The sequence below is a fragment of the Chelon labrosus genome, assembly GCF_963514085.1.
Source record: "Chelon labrosus genome assembly, chromosome: 14".
NCBI classification, from domain to species: Eukaryota; Metazoa; Chordata; class Actinopteri; order Mugiliformes; family Mugilidae; genus Chelon; species Chelon labrosus.
Genome location: NC_140347.1, coordinates 15698358 through 15725513, shown reverse-complemented (window position 1 = coordinate 15725513; position 27156 = coordinate 15698358). Strand labels below are relative to the sequence as shown.

The 27156-nt window shown below is 42.2% G+C and overlaps 2 protein-coding genes across 6 annotated transcripts in view; one reads left to right on the top strand and one right to left on the bottom strand.

Annotated features, from left to right (window-relative positions):
- Positions 1–261: 261 nt before the first annotated feature.
- On the top strand, positions 262–1206 carry tmem121ab (transmembrane protein 121Ab; the record flags this gene model as incomplete). Its single annotated transcript, XM_084559647.1, has 1 exon — positions 262–1206. The coding sequence occupies one exon, from the start codon at positions 262–264 to the stop codon at positions 1204–1206; it is 945 nt and encodes a 314-aa protein (XP_084415773.1).
- Positions 1207–13282: 12076 nt separating this feature from the next.
- slc24a4b (solute carrier family 24 member 4b) overlaps positions 13283–27156 on the bottom strand; it is a 35969-nt gene continuing 22095 nt past the window's right edge. For 2 of the 5 annotated variants that reach the window (XM_084560088.1, XM_084560086.1), the window contains 8 exons: positions 25759–25913; positions 21273–21442; positions 20961–21102; positions 19788–19954; positions 18511–18625; positions 17827–17939; positions 17659–17724; positions 13283–16564 (listed from right to left, as the gene is read on the bottom strand). In XM_084560088.1, the coding sequence (XP_084416214.1) occupies positions 16415–16564; positions 17659–17724; positions 17827–17939; positions 18511–18625; positions 19788–19954; positions 20961–21102; positions 21273–21442; positions 25759–25913 (1078 nt within the window). In that variant the 3' untranslated portion in view covers positions 13283–16414. The remainder of the gene's footprint in view (positions 16565–17658; positions 17725–17826; positions 17940–18510; positions 18626–19787; positions 19955–20960; positions 21103–21272; positions 21443–25758; positions 25914–27156) is intronic. The other 3 variants (XM_084560090.1, XM_084560089.1, XM_084560087.1) reach the window with 2 other exon arrangements.

Sequence of the window (27156 nt, the reverse complement as noted above, 5' to 3'; positions counted from 1 at the left end):
TACTGACCCCCCACAGGGCTTTACTTCTACACTGTAATAATCGTCCACCTCTACGGACTATTAGTGCAGTGACTTGTAGTATTATTTCAGTATTAGACATGCTGTAGCTAGACAGTTCGCCCCGTGCACAGAAAATCTATCAGAGCATCTCAACATAATAAATAAGGTTTGCAGTGTACGTAGACGTACACTTTACATCTTGGACTATTTTAGTTTTGCTTTTGAAAGACTGTAGAGTGAGAGCCAACAGGTGCCCTCACCATGGTGTTGCCGCCTCCAGACAAACGCCACGTGTGCCTGACCACCATCGTCATTATGACCAGCATGGCCTTCATGGACGCATACCTGGTGGAGCAGAACCAGGGCCCCAGGAAGATCGGTGTGTGTATTATAGTGCTGGTAGGGGATGTATGCTTCCTCATAGTGCTACGCTACGTGGCGGTGTGGGTCGGGGCTGAGGTGCGCACCGCCCGACGAGGATACGCCATGATCCTGTGGTTTCTGTACATCTTTGTACTGGAGATCAAACTCTACTTTGTTTTCCAGAATTGCAAGGCTGACAGAAAGAGTCTGGAGACAGTGGCACGTAAAGCTTTGACGTTACTATTATCTGTGTGTGTGCCGGGTCTGTACTTGGTTCTAGTGGCTCTGGATAGTATGGAATATGTGAGAACTTTCCGGAAGAAGGAGGACATGAGGAGTCGTCTGTTCTGGGTGGCTCTGGATCTGCTGGACCTGTTGGATATCCAAGCCAACCTGTGGGAGCCCCAGCGGACAGGCCTGCCCATTTGGGCCGAGGGCCTGATGTTCTTCTACTGCTACATCCTGCTGCTTATCCTGCCTTGTGTGTCGCTAAGTGAAATCAGCATGCAGGGGGAACACATGTCGCCCCAGAAGATGATGCTGTACCCAGTCCTAAGCCTGGTCACCATAAATGTGGTCACTATCCTCATACGTGGTGTAAACATGGTGTTGTTTCAGGACAGTCGCGTTTCAACCATCTTTGTTGGCAAGAACGTGGTGGCCATCGCCACCAAGGCGTCCACCTTCCTGGAGTACCGCAGGCAGGTGAAGGAGTTCCCCCACCCGCAGAACGCCATGGCACTAGAGCTACAGCAGAACTCTGTCAGCCACACGCAGCCGCTGCCCAACGCTACCAGTTTGCCACATGAACCTTCGCCAGCGCAGGACGTCATCGACACATGACCATCAGTGCTGGTCTCAGCACTGTTAGAAACTGTCTGAAAGCTCCAGGAGTGGAGGATAGCAAATAGAGAAATCAGCTGCATGACAGGATGATATTCTGCTCTTGTCAAGCCCACATGAACTGCTGTGAAACCATAAAAGAGATTTTTAGCATTACCTGCCTGTCAGAACATACTGTAAACCCACACTAGACTCTGAGTGCAGCGTGCAAACTTTAAAAGACAAAACGAAGGTTTTTATTGTGCTATTGTGTTTTTAATTGTTTCAAAAGTTTTAAAAGTTCAAACTTTATTAAGAGACAATCTCCACACTGCGCAGCCCGCTGACATTATGTTGTGTAAAATGGACAGCTGGTTCCCCCTCAGCAAATATTCTTGTATTTTTTAAAGGTCACTTTTTTGACAGTGCATCTGTGGCATTTCCTTTGAATTCCAGCACCAAAGGACACACCACTCAGCGTGGAGCACTGATGGAGAGGAGAAGCAGCGAGTGACAAGGGTCAGCCATGAGGGTCTGTCAGTGCTGTGCTGTACTAGAGCAAGGTTGGTGGCTTCTGTGTTTGGTTCTGCTGAGGAAGTAGCTCTGTGGAAGCTGCTGCCTTGGTCAGTGCACAGTCTTTACGACCAAAGGTCTGATTAAAGCACCGGCGCACAGCACTATACCATCCACTGCAGGCATCCAAGTGTGTGTTTTATTGTGTGTGTACGCACACGCACATCTATAGCGTATGCTGAATTCGTGAGTATCCGCCACAGGGGGTTTCGATTATTTCATGTTATTTTGGAACAGATGCGAGTGGTTGATGAACTGCGAATGAGATGTATACAGTGATGTCAGACACAAAACAAGATAATGGGGGGAATATGCTTTTTGTTTCTTGTACTGTACATTCCTCTAAAACTAGCTCAAGCCTTGAAAGAATGCAGAGTTGAGAGTCCCGAGGGTGCATCATAAAATACATAAATACAATAACATAGAAGAGTTCTGTTCATTATTATATTATTATTATTATGTACATTCTTTACATGTTGGAGGCCAATGATGTTTTAATAAAAGTATAAATGAAAGCGTAATAATGAACATATGGTTTCTTTTTTCCATACAGCGTTTTTTTTCTTTAAATTAGGGAGTATACGGAGCTGATGTTGTACAGCTACAGTATATATGAGCAACATTACTGCAAAGCTTATGTTGTGCATGAAAGAATCCACACAGGACATAAATATTTACCCGCAACAGCCTTTCTCCTGGAATCCAGGAGCATTCATTTTCCATCCCGCAGGCTACCACGTTTGGAAAAACCAAGCAGTGAATCTATCTTTAAAATGTGACCAAAAAAACAAAAAAGCTTTTCTCAGTTTCTCAGTCCTCATTATCACCTTCCTGCTTGGTTTTCTGTTCTGTTAAAAGCAATGCTCTCTGTACTGACCCGGTATCAGTTATCAAATAGAACTTTTTTTTGGCCAATGAATCGCCGGCATGTTTCCACTGAGCACTGCATTAACAGACCAGAGTTTTGCAGGGGGAGATGTGGAGAGGTCAGCCAGTGTCACGATATCAGGTTAACTGAGGTTAGCTGCTGACGTCGGCTCCAAGAGACACACTGCATGGCCCCACTCAATTAACAATGACTGTCAACTGCTCCAGAGAGAGACGGAGTGATTACAGAGACACTAACATTTATTTTTTTACTTTAAAATCATGATATCATACGTGAATTTGCTGCGCTGTAGCTGTTTGTAAAGTAGTAACAGGCCAAACAGTCAAAAGCTGACATCAGGTAATAAAACTACAGTAGCTGGAAAGTTTTTCTAAGTTGGTTGGCACTGCTGAATACCCAAAGTAAATGCCACCTTATGTATGTACTGCATTTCTTCATATACAGGTAAAATTGCGCTTGGTTTGCAAATCTCTACATACTGTATTTTATTTGCTTGCTTACTAAGTAACATGGTTCCTTGCAAAATATACAAAATACACAGAAAAGCAGCATCACGGTGTCCAAGAAACTAAAAATACACACCTGAATTCAGCTATAGTGTCTCTTTAAGCTCATGAAACAGCCAATCATTTAACTTAAGAGAGCAGGATCAGATTGACGCTGTCTCTTCTCCTGGACTCTCCTCTGTAGAAACATATTGATTGTTCTTTCTGGTGGAGTATTAAATATTTCTGAGGCATGGAGCACGTCTCATTAAGGCTAACTTTGACGGACTTAGTACAATATGACATTGCAGGCTGTTTCCTAGTCTCCACCATTTTCATAACTATAAAGAACTCCACTGCTACAGGAATATCCAAAATAAAAGATTTCATTTTTGACATTACTGGAGAGCCAGCAACTGAGAGCGGCAGAACACGACACACTGAACTCTTTCAGATTTCCCGATAATGCAGGTTCATTAAGACCAGGATCTTAATGTCATTGTTTTGATCATGATTCCCCATCAGTGCTAATGACATTAAACTCACCAAGGTAATTGCTGGGATCTGGGTGCATGACGATATCGCTGTAAAGAGATCAGAGCAAAACAAAAACACATGTGGTCAGACGATAAAACAGGCCATAACCAAACCCCAGGACAGACATATTTATTCACAAGAGAAAACAAAAAGCTTTCACATCATGAGTGTAAATGCATCACTCTGCAGGGTAATGAAAATATTTCCGGTGAGAAGCACAAGCCACACACTGATTTTCAGACACGTTTTGCATCAAAGCTCAGCTTAACTGAACTTTGATCCAAGAGAACGGAGAAAAAAAGTTAATTTTCTACATCTCAGGGAGTAACTTCAAGCTGCAACATGAGAAAAAACCCAAATCGCAGAGAGTCATCGAGGATATGTTTTGTTTTTTGTTTACATCGTGCTGAGGTAACAGCATCCTCTGTGGCTGCTTTGTGGGATGTTTTGCATTTCATTGTGTGGTGCAAATTATTCCCTGTTCGGTGGGAAGCCAGCATAACTAAACCTGTTGATTGTGGTAAACATTTCTCACAGTTTCCCTAGCTTAAGTTTCACCTAGTGCCCTTAACATAGTGCACGTTCCCTCTACATGGACAACATATCGTTAAACCTGACTGAAACCATTCTGGATCAGAGATTCCAGCTTTTTACACGGGCGCCAAATAAAATGATCTGAACTTTTTGGACAGGCTCAAGGTGGTTGTGCCTGCTTATTTCATTCCCCACTTTATTGACAACACTACATTTATTCAACAGAAGTAGACGACCAAGACAGACCCACGTTTTATAAAATTCCTGCCAACATCAATTCAAGCTTTGCTCATCTTTTCAAACTATTTGTTTTGCTCCCTGTTTCTTTCCCTCTCAGAAACTCCACGTAGTGCAAACATGTGCAGAAAGAATGTATTTATTTCCAGAGAGAAACGATCGAACAAAGCATTTAGATGGTTATTAGGAGCTAATATTTTCCTATTGAATGAATAATCAATAAGTTTACACCACCCCTCTCAATTCAATTGAAAATTCCTTCGGATCAGACCAGTCTCTTCCGACTGAGGTGGCTTATTCCATTTCATTCTCTCCACAACGGTTATTATTCTGTGTATTAGTGAAATGCAAGAGTCCAAGTGAACGCAGCAACAGTCACGTCATTACACACAACGCTGTGGGGCACCAGGGTGCATTTAGTCCCAGTTAATCTGTTTTCACATAAATGCACACGTCGTATTAAACTGTTTACTGTCAATCATCTGTCACCCGTAGGAACACGTATAACTCTACCCCAATAAATAATACTTCAATATTTTGTCACCGCACACACTTTATTGTCACATCCAGCCAGGTCTCTATATTTAGAGCATCCTTGTTAGCAGGGACAGCAGTTAATCTTGGTATGACACGCAAACAAGTAGATTCAATTACACAGCTCATGCGCCGCAAAACGCTGCGTTATATGTAAATAGACTATAACTCTGAATACTGAAAGGACACGGTATGTTTGTTTTTTGTTTTTTTTTATTTTAACAGACTCGAAGATGTTGTTTTGTGAGGTGACAGATAATTTGGTGCCAGTGTTGGCAGATGACGGCCTCGCTGGCTCTCTGCTGCAGCTCACATTATTAAATCTCTCTTATGCCGGCTTAACAGTAGACTCAGCAAAATGTTATTTTTTTTTTTTTCAAAGAATGGGAATTGGGAACCAAGTCATTTCATTAAAATGAACGGGTATGAGCTATAGAACTAGTCCTTAGTACCGGTTAGAAACATTAAATTTGTCATTTAGACCAAATCTTTGCTAGGATCTGATTCACTTCTCATTCTCGGGCTTACAGCGCAATGCCGCTATTGTTTGAATAAATCTTGTCAGCGCAAGTGGTTGAAGGGGGGAAAAAGTAAATGGCAAACTTGGGAATGGAATAAATTACCTGTGGCTGCCTCTACAACAGATCACCTTTCAGAGACCCTCGGAGCGAGGGACTCATCCATAAATCACCAGGGCTGCGCATCAGGAATGTAATCGTGCTCTCTCCATATGTATAAATTGGTAAAAGCGCCTTTTTTCCCTCCCTCCCCATGTGATTTACGGTGTATCTATGACTTCCTGAAGCACTTAGCCTCAGCTAATTTAAATCAGAACCAATAAGATGAAGGTGGCCTTTCCAGTATTACAGATTCCTTTGACTACCTTCATATCTGCTGACTTGCAGGAGTTTGTTCACTCAGTTTCTTCACGGGTTGCGCTGTCTGTTTCACACTTGTTAGTAAATGTCTGTGTTCTCACGCCGTAATCACTTCTGTGGCTACACAACCCTTCAACTGCACAGCCCACTGTGCACAGTAATCTATATGGAAATCGCTTTCTGGCTCCGTCATACAGCTGCAGTGCATTTATTGTCCCCAGGACGACAGGCAGACAGTCCTGCAGAAAGATGCTAAAACTATATATATATATATCTATATATATATAGATATATATATAGATATATATATAGATATTGAACAATGCAATTTCTTCAGCATTTGAAAAGAAGACATGCATGTTCACATCTCTCCACAACAATTAATAGATAAAGAGTCACGCTTCGTGTCTTTTTAATTCCATGAAGAGTCAGACTGGTTTACTGACTAACACACAGAGAGCTTTCACTCGTATTGCTTCATGTATTTATGCCTTTGCACAGCATTAAAAAGGGTTTTTGCTAGTGCATGACTTCACCCAGAGGACTAATTAGCAGACGTAATTGAAGACATCTGTGTGGCTGTCTTTGCTCATCAAGGAATAGTGACACCGGGTAATTTCCCATAAAACCGCATGTTGTTTTCTTACATATCTTCATAGAGATAATATGAACTGTGAGTTTGATCAATTACACCTAGTTTAAACAGTCAGATTTATACACGCTACAATTTTTTTTTTGAATTATTATTATTTATCATTTGTCCACAAGTAAAATAAAAAGCCTTTAAAAAGTCTTCTCTATTCCTCTTAACTGCTTTACTGAAGTAAGAAGCTAGCTAGCTAGCTAACACTGTTGGTTGACTGTTTAGGTAAAGAAAGTCAACATTTGTAAACTGTTTCACTTACTATTTAACTCTTGACTCTTCATGTGTCTATGTCCTGGGCTTTAGGGCTTGTTAAATAGCTGCTCTGCACATTTCTTACAATAACTTTTATGCTAATTACCACAAAAAAAACACCTGTAGTGCCGGAGTTGGAGCTTTAAAACCGGAAGGAACCAATCACATCAAAACAGAAAGGGGGAGGGGGGCATGTTTGTGCCAGACAAAATTAAATACGAATAGAAACATACACAGAAGCGCCTTTGGTTTCTAATTGCGTTATTAAAGATATTTAAAGCGCATTCTGTCAATATAAGATTCAGAAATATCCATAGCCGCCCAATCTGAACATTTCTTATTGAGCAATTCGCCCCCCTCATGTTGAATAGGCACAATCCATACCTGAGTCTTTTAGTAACAACAACAACAAAACGTACTGCTACAGTCTGCTGGTAGTTGCTGAACACACTGGAATGAGCTGCTAAAGAGGCAGATATTTCCCTCCGGACTTGATGGAAACCAAAACTAAGTTAAAGGGAGAGTGAATATTGGACTGCTTGACATTTGCCAAGTGGCCAGAAACACAGCTCCAAATGAATGCTGATATAGCTCAAAGGCTGCAAAACACGTTTTGTACAGCCTACCACCTTTACATAGAGAATAAGTCAGTTTTGCATTTGCAGTTTGCCGCACTTCCTTGTGTGGGCAAATAATAATGATAATAATAAATGCAGCAGAAAAACAATTAAGTGGAATCAAAGCAAACATAACAAATCAAACGCTGCTATGGAAATGGGGCATATAGGTTAAATTACAAAGGAAAAATGTGCTAGTACGCAGATCAGGACATGCAGCTGTATCATCAACGTGAAAACAGCAAAATGTGGGAGAGATAAAAAGAAATGCTCATAGCATTTGCCACAAAAATACTCCATTAGCTACCAGAAAGCACCTGAACGCCATCAGCAACTCTAACGTTGAGAAAAGCTATGTATTGGAGCTGAAATAAATTAACTGCACACACGCATGCACTGAAAACAGCATCCAATTATTGTTTAATCAGTAACCGAGTTTATCAAAATTTAATTCATCAGCATACACGCGCTGTGGTTTCCGCTGTTTTAATTCAAAATTAGGCTCAACTCTTTGTGTGAATCTATATACGAGGTCACAAATGCAAACCTTGGACTCCTTCCAGCACTAATGTGTTCTTCTAATGATGGATGTCCGTGGAATGGCGTAACAAAAGTCCAGGACGCACGGTGATCTATGGCTCACCACAAACCCTGACTCTAACCTTGATTAAAAGGGCTCAGCGCATGAGTCACCATTAGTTGATTTCTCCAGAATGTCTTATCAGAACCATCGGTCTTCACTGCACGCCGCTAGCTAACCAGGGCCGACTGCTTAATATTCATACATACATAGATAAGAAGGTATTGTGTTACCTTCAGGAACTGTACATCATGTCCTGAATGGATTAATCGCCGAGCTGCAATGCACAGGGGAACAGACTGTGGGATCTGTCATAAACAGATAAGCATAAATGGAAGCTGAGCGAGCAGCCCGGTAGAAAGTCCTGCTGTTAGTTGAGAAAATAGCTGACTGTCCTCCAAGTTTACGGCTTGATTTCTGTGCTCAAAAGTGGCTTCATTATTGTTAAACAAAAGGGACCCAAAGCCGCTGGTGACCGCGGGTTAGCTCTCTGATAATGTCACTGTCTTCATCATTATTCAGTTTATTTTAATTTTATCTAGTTATAAAGTTTGCAGACGGTTTAAATACCAGGGAAAGGTCACACAGTGGTAATGGAGCACTAGAGCAATGCGCCACTTAAGAATTGTGGACTTGTGGACGTTTTAAATGGACTCAAGAAATTGATCTTTTTTTTAAGTGTTGGAGCTGCTGAACAGGGAGAAAAACACACAAAGACACAATGGCAGTTTTGAGAGAACAGATCACGGAATTACTTTAGAAATCGAATTTATCACAAAAAAAAAACGTTAAGAAAGGGAGAGTTTGTAGAGTTTCTTTAAGATGTTTTTCCACTCATTCAAGTAGTTTTTTTCATTTCTAAGGGACTGGTGGGGAGATGGGGTTTAAATAGGAACATCCGTGGGTGTTAGCCATCAGGAACTCGCTCGACTAGTGTCTATTAACAACCAGAACCTTACCTGTTGTTGAAGGAGACTTTTATTTAAACCCCAACTCCCCATCAATCCTTTAGAACTGAAGAAGCTTCTCGGATCAGTGGCATCAACATGAAGCTCCAGCTGCCTTTCTTTAACACTTCTGGATATAACATGACCTGGATGACTGAGAACCTTCACGGACAGCCAATGAATTTCACACACACACCTAAAATAAGGTGCTGTAAGCGACCCAGAACTCTTTAGAGATCGTTTTTTTGCTGCCACTCACAATTTAAAACGTTCGCTGCATTGACAAATTCAAGTTGAGTAGCAGGTTATGATAACAAGATAATAAAAAGTACTTCCTGAGATCTTCTGTGGATTATCTTGAACAGGATATTGTTTCCTGTTAAGAGATTTATTATGTAATATATTTATTTGCTGTGAGTCACTTTCGTTCTTCTTCATTACATAGAGGCACACATCTTTGTAATGATACCTCAAACCTCATATCTCACACCTCTCTGAGTGAAGCCAAAACGATCAGCATTGATGCAAGATAACACGAAACGCTAATTTGGGAGAAGCGATTGTTTTAAAATCATACAGAAGACTCCAAACCGATTCCAGCACCGGTAGTTAAAGGACGCAGAGCTGACCCAGAACAACACCTTGCGCTCAGCAGCACAGGATGCCCTTATGGGGAACTGCAGCGAGCAGCAGCAACCCAGTTTACTCACCATCCATCACTGCAGCACGGCAATTTACCCAAACAGCAAAGTGTTGTCAAAAAATACTGGCAAGGCACAAACAAGGAAAGAAAATGTCCCCAAACTATAAGTGTGGAGGCGGTGGTTGAACAGATAAACAACTTTTCAAAGCTGGATTACGGCGCTGTACATGACAAGGCCAGGAACGGTGGGGCCCCCCGTCTCTAGATGTGGCACAACAAATGGCGGAGGGGAGCTAAGCCGTAGCGTTCACAGGAGACACGTAGTGGCTGCCCAAACAGGCTTGTTAGGGGGCAGAGAGGGAACTCATCAGTGCACAAGATCACGGCTGACAGAGAAGCTTGTTAACTGCGGCGCGGTAGCCAAGAGGGTGACTCATTAGGGAGAAACCCCAGTAGCCTGCACGGGCCATGCCGGTCTCACCAGATGGCTGCCTGTTTGGCTGATGAAGGGCACGGACATCCAGCATTAAGAAATTATGCATAATATATTTATTTATTTTATACACGGTGTCATATAGAACGCCTTCATTCCAGTCATGGTTTGACTTTGTCACGCTTTGATATTTAAAAATTCATATCATCTCGTGCCAGTGTCTAATGCACTTGGGTAAAGGAGCTCCATTTTTAGTTCATCCTGAGCTGTTAACAAAGTTTGTTGACGGACACCGAGGCACGAAACCTGTGGCAACAGTGCCCCCTACTGGCGGCGCCGAGGGTTAAAACGCAGATTTATGCAGGCGAGATGCAATCAGAACATGAGTTCCCCCATCACTCGCCCCTCAATGGACCCTTCACACGTTGACAGGCGTCACTGTAAATAACAAACTGTTTCCAGTCCCCCTGTCTGGATAAGTACAGCGCTCTCCAGCTTGATTACCACGCGAGACAAGTTTCCACTAATGACCGATAAATCATTAGTTATCATTGACTCGAGGAGGAACGCAGTTGGAGCCGCGTCTGAGTCACAAGTGGGACTCATTCATTTGGATAATCTTCGCAGGGATGCAAATAGCAGATGATTTATTTGCCATCTAATCTCGCGTGCATCCCGAAATTAAACGTATTGTTGCGTTGACTGAGTGCGCATCGATGTGATTGGAAGATGTAAGGACTTAATTATAAAAAGCTGTGAGTTCTGTCCTCGAAAAAGGCACAACCAGCAGAATGAAAGCAGCGAGGATGCAATCAAGCCGGAGCGTTATAGCCAGCATACATTAAAAGAGTTTTGTTTAAGATAAAGTATTTTTTTTTCCTGAAAAGAGTTTTAATCACTGCTCGGCGCAACAAAGCAGCCATAAGGAGTACATCAAACTCATTAACTTTACCTTTAGGGCTGTTTCACCAAGAAAGATTCATTACATATCTTCAGCTGCTTCTCATCAGAAGAGTCAGCAAGTCTGAAGTCGTCCTCCAGTGTTGACTCCTCCAGTTAATTCAATGTTACGTTAGGAATTTGGAATAAATTACAGAAAGGAAAATGCATCTGGGCAAAGATATAGCTGGAGCAGTGCAGCGTTTAAATTAATAGGCGGTTCGCTGTACACTTTCAGAAATTAAAATGTCAATTATCAGCACTAACTCAGACAAATATCTATGTAACAAAAGTTAAGAGTCAGTGAAATGAAAACTCAGTTTTATCCAGTGGAAGGACTCCAGGTTTTAACTTCAGAAAGAACAGCAATGCATCAATTAGATTCAGGTTGAATTTTATTATTAAACATTAAAACCACTGACAGGAGAAGTAAATAACATTGACCATCTTGTGACAATTCAGTGTTCTGCTGGGAAACTTTTGGACCTGGCATTCATTCATGTGGATGTTACTTAGACATGTAGCACCCACCTAGACCAGACCAGACACCCCCACCCCATAGCAATGACACTCCTTGATGGCAGCAGCCATCCCCAGCAGGATGCAGCCTGACACAGACACACACACAGAAACGGTTTAGGAACAACTCAAAAAAACATGAAGAACAGAACAAGGTGTTGACCTGGCCTCCACAGAGGTCCACTGAGGCCCCTCCCCTCAACCCATAGGACCCAAAGGCCCCCACTAACAACATTCTGTTGCCAGACACCACAGGACACCCTCAGAAGGACCATGTCCATTCTCTGATGAGTCCCAACTGTTTTGGAGGCACAAGGGAGACCTACACAATGTTAGGAAGGTGGTCATAATGTTATGCCTGATCAGTGTAAAAAAAACAACAATCAAAATTGTCACTGCTGAATATAGGAAGCATTTAGATCTTGCAAATGATCAATACGATTCAAATTGTGGCTGCTATATGCAGATGAATAGTTTACTATAGAATAGTATTACTACTGCAGGCATCAAAAATACACATTGGGGTAAGATCTACCTTTGAAACTTGAGAAAATATTTCATTGCAGTTGTTGTGTTTAAAATCTGACGCGTAGCTTTTACGCTCCAGGCAGGGTCAACGCAGTGGGAGTTTTTCCGTCTCGCTTTCCTCTCTCTCCCCCTCCACCGTTTGTTTCCAAGGCGCTATCAGCTTCCACCTGTGCAGTCCGATCATGCTGCTGTCTGAACAAACGTCAGGCCGGCCTCTCATCGAGAAACAGAGCACACCTTCAGAGTTCAGGACCTCGTTGTTTTCTTCTTTGCCCCGAGCCGTGCCGGGCTGTGGTCCGCTTGCGTTAGACCTTTTAGGCACCGCAAAGGTATGTGGTAGGAGGCTGAGGACAACAGGTGAACTTTATACCGCCCACATGTACAGCTGTGAGGATTCATCCAGGTCGTGGTGTATCTTAAACAAAGGCAAGGTGAATTTTGGAGACTCGGAACATGACCCTGCTCTGAGGCACATACATCAATCTTTATCTTTTTTTTTAATGTAGCCGGCCAATATGTTGCTAGTTTTAGTCTATTATGCTGTACATCGATCAGACACAACATTATGACCACTGACAGGAGAAATAAATTAACATTGACCATCTTGTGACAATTCAATGTTCTGATGGGAAACATTTGGACCTGGCATTCATGTGGATGTTACTTAGACATGTAGCACCCACCTAGACCAGACCAGGCACCCCCACCCCATAGCAATGACACTCCTTGATGGAAGCAGCCATCCCCAGCAGGATGCAGCCTGACACAGGCACACACACAAAAACGGTTTAGGAACAACTAAAAAAAAACATGAAGAACAGCACAAGGTGTTGACCTGGCCTCCAAATTCACTAGATCCCAAACTGATAAAGAATCTGTGTGATGATCCACATGATCCCCCCACTAACAACATTCTGTTGCCAGACACCACAGGACACCCTCAGAAGGCCCATGTCCATTCTCTGATGAGTCACAACTGTTTTGAAGGCACAAGGGAGACCTACACTATATTAGTAAGGCGTTCATAATGTTATGCCTGATCAGTGTATTCCAGTCCAGATGCCCGGTCAGGGTTATTCTGGATTACAGTAGTTGTGTTAAATAAATGTTTTAATTTTGGGGAGCGTTGGATCTTTGGGTCATAAATGTGACAAATGTTAACTGGGATTCTTTCCAGTCAGTGGCTTGACCTTTGACCCATTGTGATATTAAAAAGGGTTCATGCAATAAACAAAATGCACGAGCAACAGATACATGTACAAATGGCTTCATTTAATTTATATATATTCCACAAACAATCCAAGAATTTATGAGACAAATGTACAGGAATTATTTTGCCATTTTATTTTTTTTTTCTTCACATTATTGCTTTACAGTAAAATGCATTGGTTGGATATGTCCAGTATAGCAAGACAATACATTCATATAAGTTATACAGATGTCCTCGGTAATGTTTTATAGTAACTAACTTTACATTAAATATATATATTTATATTTTTTAAATCATTTATTATTCTCGACAAACAACTCCCACGTCACATTGAGCTCACAGTGCATCAGGTCGCGTTCGATCGAAAAGTACATACCAGTCCTCTCTCGTGTTAAACTCTTAACGTGTGTGTCCTAAAGTGTGCGCACTTGTTTTGTATGCAGGATTTCCGCAGAGCGACAACAAGTGTGGCGTCTGATTTATTTTATTTTATTTTTTCCTCCCCCCGTTCCAAAACAAAAAGTGACAGAGATGCGAGTCAGACAACCGGTGAGGACGAGTGTCAAGGCAAGGACAAATAAAAGAAAAAAGGAGCGGTGTCTCACCACCCTCTCTGCTGTGGTGTTACCACTTAAACCTGGCAACGGGGACATGACCACACAGTGCAAGGACAAAAAAAATAAATGTACACAGAAAAACCTCCAAGCTGCACATTCTGAATCAACTTGAAAAAAGCTTAAAAAATAAATAAATAAAGTGTATGTACAGAAGTCCCACTGAAAATATTGAAGGGGAGGAGGGGAGTTGTACAATGGTGTTAGCCCAAGTCTGTAGGCCCTGTGTGGTCACCTCCACCCACAGCAGTTTAAACCCAGATAGAGTAGCAGCTTAAGGAGGTCCAATTTTTTATTTTTTCAAATTCCTTAAAGTCTGCTCTCATCCGGGTTGATTTGGAAAACGCCCTCAAAGTCTGGAGGGCAGCAATCTGTTCATCCATCCGGCATTCCCTGCTGCCCCTCTGCTCCTTCAGCCAGGGTTGGTGGAGAGTTAATGCCCTTGTGCAAGAGTGGAGACAGACGATTAGGAGCGCGGTTGTGTAAACCGGACTTCCCGCAAATCCCCACAGCTCCAGACCCGTCCTGTCCTCTGCACCCGGCTCCTCGGCTGTCCGACACACACCTGTGAGCTCACACATCAAGAACCACTAGACAAACTGACGTCACATCTCCACGGGATCCCCCGTCTTTATATGGCAAACCTCGGGTGGGGGGGGGCCTTCTGTCACATCAATTCTTTACACTGAGATTGCATATACAAGCTGCCAACGGCGTGGCAGAGGACTTGTTTTCGACACTTAAAACACTCCCCACACACTTTTTTCTTTTCTTTCTTTTTTTTTTTTTTTTTAAAGTCTCACGTGTGGACTCCTTGCAGGCCCTTTTGCATGATGTCAAAATGTCTGGATTGCAGTGTAGCTCGTAGCTGCCGATTTTTGTAAAAGTGGGCGGGGCGGCGCCTGAAGAGACGCCCGGACGCCCTCAGCCTTTTTGCTGTGCTGTGGAGGAGCTGCGTTCAAACGTCCCAGCATGCACTGCAGACAGAGGCGGGTGTGCTCATGTTGGTATCAAGGTTCCAGTCGGTTTGAGAGTCCAGAGCCCGGTGTGAGAAACGTAGCGTGGGCACGCGCACACACACACACACACACACACACTCACACCCCCACACACACACACACACAGTGTTCTCTTGCACACGTACAGTCGCACGGACACATATACACTGAAAATACACACGCACAGAAGGAAGCACTAGTTGATTCAGAATGAGAGGACGGCTGTTAAAGTGCAATATCTACATTTAACTCAAAATCAATAGACCACCATCACCACCTCCGCTCCTGGAGTTGTCCATCTCCGAGTTTCCCTGATAACCGACGGTTGTGGTTGCCACTCTGAGTAAGAGGGGCTGCAATGGCCCACACCGGTCAGAGGGTGTTATTTGTAGCAGACAGTGTTGAGAACCGTCTGGTTTCTTTGCATTTATTATTTTTTTAATTGAACAACTACCTTCATGCTGCTGCTGCTGCTGCTGCTTTCTCAAAATGAGAACAAGTCACCTGATGATGAAAAAGATTAGATGCATCCCGCAGACGTGGAGACAGTTATTTTTTTGTTTGTTTGTTTTGTTCTGATCTTGTGCAGAGGGGAAAAAATGGAACGACCCATCGTCGAATGAGAACGCCCCTCTGAGCGGTCAAATCTCCTTACAGCACAAAGCAAGAAAAAGCGTTTCCGTGTGCAATTTGTTCCAGTGAAAAACAAGCGATGTCCGACATCTGCGACAAGCTCTCCTCCGTATCTCGTACTAGACAAAACCTTGTTTTGAAAAAGGAAATACAAAAAAAAGTGTTTACAAATTTACATTGTGCAGTGCCGCGTATGCATAACACCCTCACAGTCAGCCGATTTGGACTGTGACACGTCCCGAGGAGTGTCCTGACAAAAGGTCTTTTTTTTTTTCTTCTTCTTCTTCTTACGAAATCAAAAGCAGATGAGGGTTGAGAGAAGTGAAGCACTAACAGTATCTGCTCCCTGATGCCAAAGGCCATGCCAGGAGAGTCAGGTCCAAGCTGGAGGAGGGGAGCTGCCAAGGACAAGACCCTTCTCCAGGGGGAAGGAAGGGGGTGGGCTCTTTGGGTCCTAGGGTAACTTGGTAAATCTTTTGGGAACGATTTTAAGGAGCGTTTCATTAGAATCAGGGTTTATGGCAAGATTTCTTTTCTTCTTGACAGACTCGTAGTTTGGTTTGGAAAGGCTTTGGATATGGCGTGTGGAAATCTACAATGTGAACAGCGAAAACACACCAACACTCGACAGGGGCACTTATGATTGTGGAGGTCCCCGACATCTAAAAGGCATGCTAGATGGGCAGAAAGGTAACAGGCGCACAGAGAAAAGTAAAGACTTAACTGCAGTTAACAGGCAAATAATGGGCATTTAAGGAGCGGCACTCTGTGACAAGGGGACAAATCAGAGACAAAAGAATGGCGTCCACTCGTACGGACGGTGCACCGCCTCGTAAGGAAATTCATATTACAAAGAGCAGAGTGCGAGGGAGGAGAAAAACAGTCTGCAGATAGAGATAGGTCCAGTGTTACTAAAGAGAGAGAAAGAAAAAAAAAAAAAGAGAACTGAGGGTCTGTGATGGGGGGTGTCGAGGTTTTGGTATTCGAGCCATGCTTCTGTGCTCTAGTCCTCCATGCACATGGGCAGGTTGACGAAGGTGAACACGTTGTATTCGATCATGATGGAGAAGCAGAGGAAGACGGCGTACAGGACGAGGACGTACACGCCGAGCTTGAAGTCCAGCCGCCACTTGTTGAAGTGGATCCCCAGCACCTGTGAGAAAAAGACTCGTCAATGTGAAATGTTCAAACTGCCCCAACCGCTTATTTACAGAGAGGGTTTATAACTTTTCTGAAAACTGTCTTTTTAAAGAGTTTCAGGCAAATCCAGCCCATCTCCATCTTTACGCTGCTGCAGCATTTCAGGGTTAGCGCTGTTAAAGCTTAGGCAAGAGCTCAATAAGGCGGATATGTTCACTCACTCTGTGCTCCATCTGCTTCACTTTCATCAATCGCCTCGTTCCCAATTTCAACATCCTTGAATCTTGAACCCCTGATCTGTCTGTCTGTTCTCTCCGAGCAAATCAGCCTCGAGTCCCTGTTCTTTAACTTCATTGCACTTCTGTGTCTCTGCCTTTCAGACTGTCAGCAGAAGACTCCATCCGCCCCAGAGACTTCTTGGACCCATCTACCACGTTCATCTGGGACTCCGCTCCGCGATGTCGCTTCTCATTAGAGTCAAACCCCTAAAATATTTATTAGCGCAAGCGCTCGTTAATTCAATAGATTTTCTTTACTGCCAAATGAATCTCCCCTCGTTGAAATGAAACGCCCGCAGTTGGCACTATTGTCCGTTTACTCACTGCGATTATTGCCACTCATACTCATGCGTTTGTTTACGGCTGGATGTGGGGATCAGACGTGGGAAATGTGTCACTACCGAGTTGCCGGTGTGGGGAAACGTAGACTTGTAGGGTGAAGCGTTTGCCTGCAGATGAGCTCACATTCAACTGACTGGTGATCTGGCACGAAAAAACATTCTGTAGTATCTGTTGCTGTACGTGTCTGAATTTCGCACTTGATCGAGCTGCAGTACAGCATCATTTTGGTTTATTTTCTCATGCAAGTGTTTCTTATTTCGGCTTATTAGTGAATGCAGCAGGAGGATTTTAACATTTTAATGAACCAATTACATAACCCGGTTCAGTTGCTATTGTGTAACAGCGATGTGAGGAGAAGCCGAAGAGGGGTGCCGTTTGTTTATGCAAATCTGCTGTGAATATTCAATCGTGCACGGTGCACAGCAGCAGTAAACCTGGTTATGTGGCACCGGTGGAGCATAAATATCACCGACTAGCGTCTGCTCACCGTGAGGGCCACAGAGCCCAGCAGAAGCACCACAGAGTACACCAGCCCCCGACTGTTAATCATCACCTGAAAGACAGGAAACCGAGAGATAAGCGTTTAATCTGCAGCTCGGAGATGAGTCGTAACTGGAAGACAATGAGGTCTGACTGTATGTTGAGAAGTCCTCACCTCTGATCCGTAGCTGACACACATGGTCTGTATCGCCCAGGGAACCCCGAGGCCCACCAGAATATCGAACACATTACTGCCAATAGTATTTGACACCGCCATGTCTCCCAACCCTGCAACAAAAGATCAAGTTCTTAAAAACTTAAAGAATTTAAAGTTGTTCTTATACACTTTAAGGTCAAATAAAACACTTTATTTCCAGCTATTCTGTTGTTGTGTACCTTCTGATATTCACAGGGGCCCTAACCTTATTCAGAGGGGAAGCAGTGACGCAAGCCTGCACTGTAGTATCTATAAACAGCTCTGCACCATTTTCTCTTGTTCCTGTGATCTGGAATACTTTGTACATCCCTACCTGCACCATTCGCTTCCGTGCAGGGGGAGACGGCAGACACATCTCTGAATGTATGCTGCACTAGATTTGCTAAAGCCTAAAAAGCACAAAAACTTTGCGTTTCTGAATTCAACTCTGTCTGGATATTATATTTTCCACCTGTACTTTTTACAAAATAGAGCTCATGTTGGCTGCGTTTGCATATAAATAGACTAGAATGCAACAATGACGGTCAAAAGAATAAATTAGGGATGTCTCCTCCGTGACCCCAGCATCCAGGTCTACTTCTCCGCTGAATCACAAATCCCCCAAAGTTGCAATGTAAAAATGTTCCAGAGGGAGAGGTGTACCTTGTCGAGCCACAATGAGACTAGCTATGCAGTCTGGGACACTGGTGCCAGCAGCCAAGAAAGTGATGCCCATAATGACATCAGGGATTCCCAGAGTGTAGCCGATTATAGTCACCTGAAAGTATACAGGGAGTGTCAGAGCTCAAGAATAGCACAGCGACTTTCTTAGCACATGTGTTTAAAATATTCACCCTAAGAAAAATAGCTTGAACATGTGAGTTTTTAGGGTCCTTGAATGTTTCTTCCCCAATTAACCTCGGATACTAGTTGAGTCCTCTGATGCTAACAGCAAGGCTAACATTGTTAGCTACATAAACCACTTAACCATGTCTAATCTAATGTAATCCAGCTCCCAAAATGTCATAACAAAATGATCTGTAATTTAATTTGTTTTATGGTTTAATAAAATTAACCAAAATTAATCGATTTTTATTTTTATTTTTTTTTAAACTTTGGTGTGTTCGTTTTTTGTCGTGAGCACATTGATATCCACTTCCTATATGTGTGTAACAGCAAAGAGCAAAAAAAATAGATCAGAGGAGCAAAGACATGGTTCATTTCAAACTTTTATGTGAATCATAAATGTGCTACTTTAGCGTTTGCTCGAAATTGATCATCTTGATATTTCTGTGTATGTGACGTCATCAACTTCGACCTCGAGTTGTTGTTCCAACTTGAGGAAGCGTTAAATTTCCTTGTCAGGACCTTATCTTTGTTAGTATTCCAGCGTTGCGTGAACGCACCATTAGCTATCACCAACTAGCTTGCTGCTAACCAAGCTAGCTGCAGCATTAGCCGTCTGAAAAACCAAACCATATAGCATCGTAGACTTTTCTGATCACTGTATCACTGAATGTGCTGCCGAGCCCCATTTTCTGAAAAGGAGATAAACTTTAAAGATGTCTTTAAATAGATTAAAATTGGATTGATACATTGCCACGAAAGAACAAATGATTCATTGTAATTCTCTAGAAGCCTTGAAGATGTCTTCAAATTGCTTTTTTCCCCCTCAACCAGGAGCCCAAAAGCAAATGTTATTCAGTTTTTAAGGGCATAAAGCCAAGAAAAACTGCAAAACCTCCCATTTTAAAAACACTTATTCTAAAAAATGATAAGTGTTTGAACTCTTTAGAAGTTATTTCAGTGATTTAAAAATTGGCTAGTGATCTTAGCACTCAAGTAAAACTGGTCTGATCCAAATGTTTTGGTGCAAAACAAACGGCAGCGTTACTCATGAAAGTAAAGCAGAATCTCCGGCATACAAATATCACACTCACCATCCAGACCATAAAGTAGGAGAAGACGGCAATCCAGACGGTGGACAGGACGAAGGAGGCCATGAAGAATTTCTCCCAGCGAGGCTTGGCACAGTTCGGGACGGTGAAGAACAGCAACAGGAGCAGAGGCCACGAGATCAGCCACTTGAACTTGCTGCCAAGGTTTCCTGCAGGAGAAATACTCATTAGCAAAATCAATATTGGCAGATTTTTGTGGCGAATCTTTTTTTTTTTTATTACTCAGATTTTCAGCACTGAACGTGATTCAAACATTACATGTCAAATTAAGTTTGACTTCAGTATCAGCAGCAGCCTCTGTTTAGTGACCTTGCCGTATTTCACACTCAAAAAATTCATTGATTACATATTTTTTTTCCAGTAACTGTACAGCTAATATGATTCTGAAGCAGACATATCGACTCATTTCTATTTCAAGTTCCAACAACATCACTTAAATTCTCCCTGACACTGCAAATATGAATGAAAGTCCCCCGAGCTGTGTAATATAACAGGTTGTTCTGAAGCTGTCGATTGCACCGTTAGTACTGTTTTGCTGAAAATAGGATGAATGAATAAATAAAGTGTCCAAAAATGGTTTTAACTACAGGTCACACAGAGGATAACTCCATTTGCACTGACTTCCTCTTTGGCTTCATTCAAAAGGATAAACATGTCGCCCCATCTGTCATTTAACACTGAAAGCTTGCCAAAGCTTTTATATCGACAGCCCTCTCTCCCTATTTTGAGGTTTAAGACTGTACATTAAGAAGCACCTCCAAAACTTCTGTTTCATTTATAGCCTGAATTTGATCGGTTTCATGATAAATCAGATGAAACAGATTCAGAGTGTTTTCACATCAGCAGCCACCGACTGATAAAAGGGGAGCCTTGCTCAGAGCTGTCAAAGAAGATGATCATTAGTTGGCATATAAGAAGGCACTGACTAATTTGAGCAAGGACATCAATAACTACCGAAGCAGAAAGAAATTCTCAATCGGATCGAGCAGAGCTGTCCAACTAAAAAAGCACTAATAACCCCTCCGGATCTTAAAACTACACTAGTTTGTGCAACAGATTTTGAAATGTCAAGATCAGATCTTTTTACCAGTCAAAGGATTCATCCATGTATGGCAAATTGCACGCATTCAATGAGCAAATACATGAATCACGTACTTGGAATGTGAAACGGCGAGATGGTGTCACTTTCCTCTGACTCGGTGGGTTTGTCCTCTGGCACGTTTCCATTCTCGATTTCCACCTTCCCGTCAATCACTTGCGTCTCCACGCCATTAGCAGCTTGCACCAACTTCTGGCGCTTTCAGAAAAAAGAAACTAAGTCAAAGAGCACATGAGCAGATGTGCTGCTCCTTTGATGAGTCTCTGCTACCACATGTGTGAAAACTACAAAACTCAAAAAGCTTAAAATGGCAACATATAACAGTGACAGCTAAATATAATTATTTGAGCAACCACGGCCTGCTGTACCTCTGTAATGATGAGGCGACTGGCCATGCGCAGACGGGTCTTGGGTCCAAAATGGCTGGTGACCATGACGCGGAGACCAGCCTCTGGAAACCTATATTTCGAAGGGCTGGCATTTATGATCTCGTCCACCATCACCACCGAACCACGGCTGTAAGCCTTGCTGGGCTTGACTGAAGGGGCCGGAGAGATTCATTACAGAGATAAATACAAGCTACAGAATATATGCAACATTTAATTATCAATTACACCGCCCATTAGAGCATCTAAAAGTGCAAACTGAAACGTTAAGAGACCAAAATGTGACTCAAGCTATCAAAAGACATGGACTTCATAATGAATAGCTGTAATATTTTGTACTCCGTTTGATTGCAGTCTCTCATGCCAAAAATAAGCATATTAATGAACGTTAAAGAGACATTTTTTTCCTACCGTGTCAGAGTAAAAGCTGCACCAGGCCCCTTTTTATGTCAACTTCACTATTACCCACTGTAAATCTAATGGAGGGCTGGATGTGGACAGTTCAATGCCCACACAAATCAAGACATAAGAGCAGAAATGTCCCCTAAACAACCTTATTACTCCTGAATGTCTCATCTCAACATATGCCGTTTGCCAACACTCATCCTTTCTCTACGCTCCCTCGTCTTTTCCCTTTAGGATGTCCACATTTATATCGGGGTCTTTATCATTTGTTGTCTCAGAGGCGAGGGAAGTGATTCTTGGTAGCATTCTTTGATGGAGGACACACCAGTCTAATCTTACCAGGAACCAAACTGGTCATAATGTGTTGGTTTGGACCATTTTAATTCCAATACCTTGGTTTTAGTCCAAACCAGTCATTTCCCTTCTAAGCCTCCAGAGTAACACAGGTACAGTTGGTTGCTAGAACCAGTTGCTCCTGGTTATTTAAACACAGCTAGGACTGAGTACTCTTTACAACGAGAGACTAACGCGTCAAGTATTTCCACCATGCCTACTGCCAAGCATTGATTTAATATATTTGCATTTGTGGCAAATCTCAAAATAAAATTCTATGAGCCTTTCTGTTAGATGTGGGCTTGCCAACGTTGATTTGCCCATGGTGTCAAACTGACCTGGAAGTTTGGGGGCTGGGGGAGGGGTCTTGCAAAGTTTCTTTTTTTTTTTATTGCCCCTCCCCCTCCTCTTCCAAGACTCGTAGTTTTCAAGGCAACCCATAAAAAAAATGTTTGGACTATGTGAAAATGCATAATCAGAGCAGGAAACTGGACAGTGGCAATTTAGGTTTTGATTTGTTCCTCGTAGATGTGTTGGACGTGCAGAAGAATCCCGAGCTAGCTGCAGAGATTTGTTTGACTGTAATTATTTTTTGATTCAATTTTTTGTTGTTGTTAACAGTGCTTTTACATTACTGGGTTTCATAAGGCGCTGCCACCACCTGTTGGAAGGTATGCCACCGTATGCTCCATGGCCCTACCATTGATCAATAACTCCACAGGGTACCAGTTAGGCCTCTCCAACAGTCATTTACCTTTAATGGTAAATAAACAGTCCCAAATGATCCCTCTATTGAACTTCATTCTATCTTCCAAGTTTCTTTTAGCAGAAGGCGAAAGTACATCGAGGAAAGGAGGGGCGAAAGAAACCCTTTGACTCCCCAGTATGGGATGCTGTGCTCCCCTCATCCCTTTGGTTAAAGAAAATAAAAAATAAAAAACAACCATCACCAGCTGGGTTGGTTAATATGAGAGTGTTGTGCACAGTTCACATGATTTCCTGGTACTGAACTTCAAATAGCTTTTCTAAATTGCCTGGTGCAGCTTTGAAGTTTGCCTACAGGTTGTGAATATTTATGGCCTGACCAAGATTGATTTCCAAATCTGCGACACGGCAGATGAAACCTCTGGCACCTTTGAGCAGATGGCCTCAAACTGTAATGTAGGCGGCCGTTACACAACGGTCAGTCCACTTCAGACGCGTCTTAAAATGCAAAAGTCCACATTTACTCTTTGCTCACAATTAGCTATAAGACGCAGTGTGTGGGGATTAAAGAAATTCCTATGGTACACTTATTAGTTTAACTCAGCCTTAATTTGACTCATTATGCATGCACGAATGCACATAAATTAACAGTGTAAACAGAGTCGGCATAAACATTTCCTCTTGTGAAATTCATTACCACTTCAGGAGTGAGTGGGTCTACGCCCCAGAGACCGGCAGCCAGAAAAGTAGTATGCAAGCAGAAAGAACTGGCACACACCAGCACAACACTGTTGACAATAAGCAAGAGTAAGTTTAGTAAGGCTAAACAGACAGGCATGTTAACGCTGAAGCAGCCAAAGTGGGAAGAGTTAATTTCTCAGAAGGGTTAAAGGTCACTGATTAGAAGTTTTAGAAAAGTCAAAGGGAAGAAAAGGAAGAAGAGGAAGAACTGTGGCTATTATGAATTAAAGATGTTATTTAAAAGACTGTTATTTAAAAGACTTCCAGAAGTTTTAACAACTTTAAGGCCCAAGACAACAAAGTCCCCTGACATTAAGCTGCATTGCAGAAAAGATTAAGATCTTCATTATGCTGCTCCTATTTTAAATAGAACATTCTGTGCCCCCCCTGTATGCGCAGATAAGCTTCGGTTGCTTATCGCCCACAGAAGGACGTTGAGCTAGAAAATTGGAGGAACATGAGTTTTAAAATAACCGTGAGAAAAAATTAAAGGGAGAAATGGGACAAATTGTCTTCAGGTAATGCAGTTGACTGAGATCAGAGGACTGTTTACTTGATCTTTGGGCTTCTGATGGAAAAAGAACAGTCTGACATTCTGGGAAATTCGCTTTCTTGCCAAGAATAAGATGAGAAGATCGATACTGCTCTCACGCTAATGCTGCCTTCAAATGGAACTCATGAGTTTGTTACGACCTTGGAAGCCGTACGTTGCGAAAACACCGCTGCTAGGCAACTGCTAACACGGAGAAGCCGCTGAGGCCGACAGTTTAGCAAGATAACAAGCAGGTAACAATGTAGGAAACACCAACGTGTAATGAAAGGACAAGGCTGTTGGGAATGTTTCCTCAGAAATATTAAGTTACACCACACAATTAAATAACTATATATTAACTTGGCAGGGACCTGCACAATTTCTGGAAAGGTCAGCAAGCGTGTTACGAGTGAACTTTCAGATTTTCAATTACGAGACTGCGAATACCACTGCTAAAGTGGCCTTCATATGGACTCACATCATGGACATGGCAAACACGACCCATATGTATGGAGTCCAACAGATGGCGAGTTCAGTTAGCTTAGCATAATGTAGCTTAAAGACATAGATCAGTAGTTTTGAAATAGGATTGTACATTGATTACAGTAGATGGGAAGATCACTCTTGCATGTCTTTTTAAATATGGAGCTAAAATCAGCATTTGCTTAGCTTAGCATACAGACTCAAGCTAGCGAAAGGTACTGAAGCCAGGCTAGGTATGTTACATTTAGATCCTCATCTGTGCCTTTACCCTGCAATCACACAGCCATTTCTAACAGAGAACCAACGCCCTTAAATCACCATCTTAGAAACAACCAAGATTCATTGACAAAAAACAGAACAGTAACTCTACCTGGCAGGACACTGGAGTTGCTAGTCTGCTACTTTGTGACTTTGGTGCATTAGCATATTAATTCTGATCCAAACCGACATGTTAATGCACCAAAGTCACACAATAACGCAAACAGACTAACTGATCATGGCAGTACACCTGTGTGTTCTGTGAGGTAAAATAAGGGGTTTTGTCAATGGAGTCTGGTTGCTTTATAGAAAGCAATTCTCCATTGGAGCTGGTAGTCAGACGATGACAGTGTTGCATAATCTAATACTGATGTTCATTTTTTTTTTTTTGTTTAGATATGCCTTGTTTTATTTAGCTAAAATTACGCCTTGTTGCTAATACCGTCCATAGCAGTTTATTACTTCCAGGGTGGTTCTTAGCCTGCACCTCCAAAGTGAGGCCGTGCTGACCACCATCTACTGAAAGTAATAGACTGGCCAAGTACCTTATACAAGCCCCACTTCACAGAAACCGAGCTGTTCCTGTGAGAAACAGAGCGATGTGGTTAGCCTGGGTTGGTTAGCGTTGGCTAGCTGCAGTCTGCATGCTAAACTAAGCTAGGTAGCAACTGGCTGTAGTTGCAGATTCAAAAGGTACACACATAAGAGAGGAATTGATTCTCTCAAGAAATCCATAGCGAGAAAGGAAATGTTTCCCAAAATGTCCAACAGACGTTTCATGTAAATTTTCAGCAGAATACAGTAAAGCTGAAGCAGTTCTACTAAGTTCAGCAGAAAGCAGTAAAGATTAAAGCCACAGAGCTTTTAAGGAGGAAATATCCACAGTCTTCCAGAGAGTCAAATTCAAATCATCCATCCAAAAGTCAGGACCCCTTTCAACATATAATAATATCTCACTAATCTCCCGGCAGGGAGCAGTCATGGGTACCCAGCCTGTCTGATTAACCTTACCTGTTGAGAGTAAAGGCGATGACGGGTCGTCATCCCAAACATAGTCAAAACTATTATTACCGTCCTCCATCTCGCTGCTGGCGGCAGCGTTACCATTGGCCACGTTTTTCTTCGACTTCCCCCCCATGAAAAATCTCTGCATGCTGGAGTTGAATCTAGTAAAACAGATGGAACATAATCCCTCAATTACAAATACTGAAATAGTTCAGCTTAAGAATCCAAATATGGAAAAATACAAAGATAGGACATTCAGTGTCATGACTCATATTCGCTAATAGAGTTCACCAGCTTTAGATGAAAAGGCTCCAACTTGTTTGAAATATATGGATGTATTAATGAGCCAAAATAAAGTGTTTACTAGTGATACATCTATAAAACTGTACAGCTAAAGTGGCCTACTTTATAAAAAACAACATCAGCATTAAGCTATGCACACAAAAAAATGGCTGAGATATGCTGTTCTGTAGTGGAGCAGAAAAAAATGAAAGAAAAGTAAGAAAAATGTTCCCAGAAGGTGATCATGAGCCTTTCATCGGCCACACAGACCTTGAGCGAGACCACTTCTCAAACGCTGAAAACACTAGTGCTGCGTTTGAACAGTGTGTGCATAAGTAACAGTGGTATGCCCTTCAGAAATTAAATGTCTTTGATTGTAAAATACAGTTTTCCAAGGCAGATTCAGTGCCAATATTTTAGTCGTAATTATTTTGCATTTTTTTCTGTGTAGAAGTATGTATGCAAGTTTGAAGGTTGTTTTATTTATAAAAATGTGAATCTGAAAATTACACGACAGTGAAAGATTACCCAGCTAATAAACAGTATAGTTATTTATTTTTTTAATGACATGAATGAATAGTTTCCATTAAAGGCAAATACAAAATGTTTCCTTCAATCTTTAATGAGTGTCTAAAAAAATCCTAACTTAAGTGTAAAAATACATCTTTTCAGCTAGCAACCTGAAGCCCTCCTGTACACAGAATTTACCCTTGCTGCTAATGTAGCACTACTAATTGTTTTAGCCAATATAGTATAAGCTAATATGGTTACTCAGAAGTTGATTCCGTTTGATATTATCCAAACAGACATTAAATCATTTACTTATTTCCATGCATTATTTAAAAAAAGACAACATGAAAATAGAGATAATGTTAAGGTTAACTCCATAGTAAGTCCCTCTGTATATTTATGATACACAGTTGTACACTTGACTAATTACATCTATGCATTTTATGCCTTCACATGTTGTCTGTGCGGTTATTTGGCAGCGTTCGTGCGATTTGCTGTGAGGAAAAAAATTAATATTACAGCCAAGCCCTTGAGGTCACCTTAGTGCAGAGATCGTGCTATATAAAACCCACTCTACTCCATTTTGACTGGAACGGCCCAAAATGGACAGCG